The 3981-nt window shown below is 35.2% G+C and overlaps 1 protein-coding gene and 1 long non-coding RNA gene across 2 annotated transcripts; both read right to left on the reverse strand.

The window, feature by feature from the left end:
* Positions 1 to 279: 279 nt before the first annotated feature.
* On the reverse strand, positions 280 to 3120 carry LOC119191119 (lysosomal alpha-glucosidase-like). Its single transcript, XM_037445008.1, has 5 exons — positions 3036 to 3120; positions 2411 to 2619; positions 1861 to 2009; positions 1012 to 1186; positions 280 to 460 (listed from the first exon to the last, which is right to left on the reverse strand). The coding sequence occupies exons 2-5, from the start codon at positions 2534 to 2536 to the stop codon at positions 314 to 316; spliced, it is 597 nt and encodes a 198-aa protein (XP_037300905.1). The 5' UTR covers positions 2537 to 2619; positions 3036 to 3120; the 3' UTR covers positions 280 to 313.
* A 60-nt stretch (positions 3121 to 3180) lies between these two features.
* On the reverse strand, positions 3181 to 3780 carry LOC119191118. Its single transcript, XR_005113381.1, has 3 exons — positions 3755 to 3780; positions 3485 to 3551; positions 3181 to 3252 (listed from the first exon to the last, which is right to left on the reverse strand). It is a non-coding gene; the product is annotated as an uncharacterized LOC119191118 (long non-coding RNA).
* Positions 3781 to 3981: the final 201 nt, after the last annotated feature.

The raw sequence follows: 3981 nt of genomic DNA on the forward strand, positions 1-3981 counted from the left end.
TAGCATGTTGTATTCGCAGTATTGTTTGAACTAAAGGCACGCATTCCCTGCTACGCGGCCACGACTTCCTCTAGTAATAGCCCCTTTTAATCATCTCTTACGATTAGCAGGAGATACCATGGCGAAATTCTTTAAATGACCCCATACCACAGAACGGGAGAGAGTAACTCTAATACACTCCATAGCATGTGGACTGGTGTCCAGTTAGGATATATTGATGAAATTATCCCTCGCCAGACAATTATGCCGGTCTATTCAAACTCATTCATCCTCAATATGCCTAGCTTCTCCAACCTTAACAAGTAATGATAATTTAAAAAATACTACACCATGCAATCCAGAAATGAGTATATACAAAAGGACCATTACCCATAGCGTTAGAGTTAAGTAGAAGTGCACCGTGACTGTTGCCGTTCTGTTCCACTGCCAAGTAAAATGGATGCGAGCCGTACAGATTCATCTACAACAATGCACAAAATAATGTGACTCCGAGGCAGTAGTGATACAGAAGAAATAAAACAATTCATCTACAATAATGTACTAAATAATATGTTGACTCTGGTGCAGTAGTGATGTTACAGTTTAAATAAACCTATTTTACCGATGCTATCGCGGTTATTTATAAATATGATAATATAAATAAAAATTCAGAAAAAAAGATTAATAATAAATTGAAAAAGAAAGATATTTAAAAGGCTTTATAAATCCCGAATAAAACAGACCGATGATACTATATTAGTTTGTGAGACAAAAGGAGTAATTCCCTACAAAAATAAAAACATGTATTCAAGATCTATCAAAGTATATAAAAGTAGTTTAATCATAAAAGAAGTATACAATGTTATATTAAAGTTCAACATTCTACATTACTATTAGTACAATAAAGGTTATAAAATTACTTTCTACATACAGGATGTCTCATTAATAAGGTATCTTGTACAACAAAATACCTAAGTGCAAAACTAAAAGTTATAAAGTATTAATTCAAAAATAAATTTTATTATCACTTACCCCCTCCCTAGGCACTCGGTCTCTATTAAATATAGCGATAGTGTTCCAATTCATATTGTTCATGAACCTTGCTCGTTTCTCGCCCAAGCCGAACACGCGGTTTGTGGGCAGAACGGCCGATATCTGCAGCATTTTGTTTGACAATATCAGACCTCCCACGTCTTGTGTGTTGAAACTGAAATTAATAAAATAAATCGTCTTTTTAAACATAAACGTAAAAACAATTTACATAAGAACTCTATTTATAAAAAATAATAATCACTGTTTCACTATCAACAAGACTATTAGCCGATTTCAATAAACTGTCATAATCGCTAACAGATAAATTCCAAAAATAAACCAATCAGCATTAGTCATTTAGGGACCGTTCAAGTATAGTACATAAGCACTAAAGTGGGGCGGGAGTCTATAGAATATCTTATTTTCGATCACATGGGAAACGGGGGTTCTGAACAGTGATTATGTCAACAATATTATTTGTTTTGATAAATAAATAATAATAAAGAAATTTAAACCATTTTTGTAAACATTATACCTATGCTTCTATAGGCATAGTATACGCCGCTCAGAAATCTGCTTTCTTTAGCTGATAAGATGGAGAGGTTAAAAAATAGTAAAATTCTGCGAACGGAATACTTAATAAGCCCCAACATGATAAATAAACTTCACTTCATTGATCTAATTTCACAATCAACTCCGAAAGTGCAATTGTTTTTTTTAATGAAATGAAATGGTGTATCTCCTTACTCAATGCTTAATTATGTATCATCTAAATTAGATTTCTTTTAGAGAATTTATATCCTGTTAATGTCACAATAAAAAAAATATCATTAAATTAATATTACTTACATGGTAACATTATCGGAATTCCTAATGACTTTGAAGCCAACAAGCGATCCTTCTATCTGCACCCTGTATTTCATAGTTCCTAGTGGTTTAGAAACTAAACTTATCTCCGGGTATGGCGGTTCGAATCTTTTGTTCTCTGGGTCGTAAATCTGTGAATAAACAACTTTATTTTCAACTCCAAAAAGGGATATAACTCGCCCTGGTAAAACTTAAAGTAGTATATTTACTAATTAATTCTAAATTATGTGTCTATTCCAAACACTACTGTCTTTTACATAAATGCCTTGAGCTGACAATTCACTTCTGGGTTGCGTTTTGTAAAACGCAACAGAAGATATAAGATGTATAAACATTGGAAATAAATACAATAAAAAACTCCTTTGTATTTTGGCATTATAAGTGATAGTTAACTATTTAAGACCGAATCCAATATAACTGTTCCACACCCCCCAGGTGAGGATAGCGTTAACGGCTTTTTACCCCGTGTAAAAAGGCAAGCTTACTAATATTTGAACTTTTTATAAAATATTTCCTTACAACATACACTGACCTTAACACCCAAAACATCATCCGACAGATATTTGAAATCCATCCGCACAGTTTCGAAATCATCCGGATATCCGGACGGGCGAGCCTTCTCGTAGTACACTGTCATGGCGTGCTTGTCCTCGGTCATGTTTAGGAAACGAAACGTGTCGTATTGTGACGGGTAGTAACAGTATGGAACGCCTATGGTATCCGTGGATTTCCAACAACATCCTGTGAATGATGGTAATTTACTGCATTATTTTGGTGGCTGTATGCAGTTTGACAGACATTGTAGCTTATGTAATTACTGGGTATTACAAGACACAATGATTTCTTATGTTCACACGAATGTTAGACATAAAAATTATACTATTTTACGGATTTTATCGCCTGTTTCATATTTTAATTTTTCCCGACACCGCGCTTCAAAGACTTTGCTGCCTTTGTGTCACGGGCGGACTGAGGTATTGTCATCTGCATAGTAAAAGTTACAATATCTACCTAAATTTTATTATCGCTATAAATTCATCCACTGTCATAGATGACGAGCATAGAGCAATGCCACATAGTGTTATCACCACAACACCTATTATAAAAATATTTTTAATAACAAATACCCATATAATTCATTTTAAAACACTACTTACCCCGCCTAGCACAATTCTCCTCATTAACTTCCCTTGCGGATAACAATCGAAACGCATATTCTCAGCTACCTTAGCGCACATATCTTGCATTACTTCGGCTGGTCGCTCGGAGTAACTTCTTCTGTTATACTCGTTCTTTCGCCTGGGCTTCGGTCGCATTGCTTCTATTCTTTGTGCTTAGATTGTTGTGGTCGTGGTAGCGGTATTCTGGAGACACCTGGATGGTAGAAAAATATGCTCGGGTAAAATTTAATTTAGATATATACTTGTCTACAGCATTTATGGGCCGTTGAGCGAGTGACCAAAAAATACCGCACCGATTTTTCCAATGAAATCATATTGGATAATAACTCCAATGAGGCGATCTCATTTTCTGACTTCGTACATTAAAAGTCCTTAATAATTTTGTACACAGAGTGTTTCATAATTAGTTTAATTTTTAATGTTACCTTTTCATACGGCATAGGAGATAGCGGTTTCTTCACACTTTCTGGATGTGTTCTTTCCCATAGTTTTCTGTGAAGGAAAATACCTTTAAGAAATTTCTAAACATTATACTTTTGATGAGATTTAATTTGATAAATTTACTCTATTGTGTGCTATAATAATTTATTAATAGGCATTTGCCCTGTTGTGCGGCACTATCATACAACAGGGGAAAATACGCCTGAAATAAAAAAATTTATATTTAACACATAAGACCTTTATAAATTACTAACCGATAATGTTCCTCGCCCCAAGCCCCCCGCCCATAGCCCCGCCGATCAAGCCCACCATTGCGCCCACGCACAGCGTAATACACCAGGGTGATGCCCACATTCCCACCCCACACCAGGCAACCTCCCAAAGCCGTTGTAACGGGTTGCGATGCTCCGAGAAGCGCTATGATATCTGTAACAACATACAATGGTAACTATATAAAATGATATATAATATGTATGTTGTT

Source organism: Manduca sexta, unplaced genomic scaffold, assembly GCF_014839805.1.
Source record: "Manduca sexta isolate Smith_Timp_Sample1 unplaced genomic scaffold, JHU_Msex_v1.0 HiC_scaffold_1060, whole genome shotgun sequence".
NCBI classification, from domain to species: Eukaryota; Metazoa; Arthropoda; class Insecta; order Lepidoptera; family Sphingidae; genus Manduca; species Manduca sexta.

What these genes read in the sequence shown, in the direction of transcription:
- LOC119191119 (XM_037445008.1), bottom strand. Translation starts at nt 2,536, where the DNA reads ATGACCGAGGACAAGCACGCCATGACAGTGTACTACGAGAAGGCTCGC. An exon ending in ATGATGTTTTGGGTGTTAAG is followed by an intron (nt 2,010 to 2,410) that starts GTCAGTGTATGT and finishes GTTTATTCACAG; the next exon opens with ATTTACGACCCAGAGAACAA. An exon ending in ACCGAGTGCCTAGGGAGGGG is followed by an intron (nt 461 to 1,011) that starts GTAAGTGATAAT and finishes GCATTGTTGTAG; the next exon opens with ATGAATCTGTACGGCTCGCA.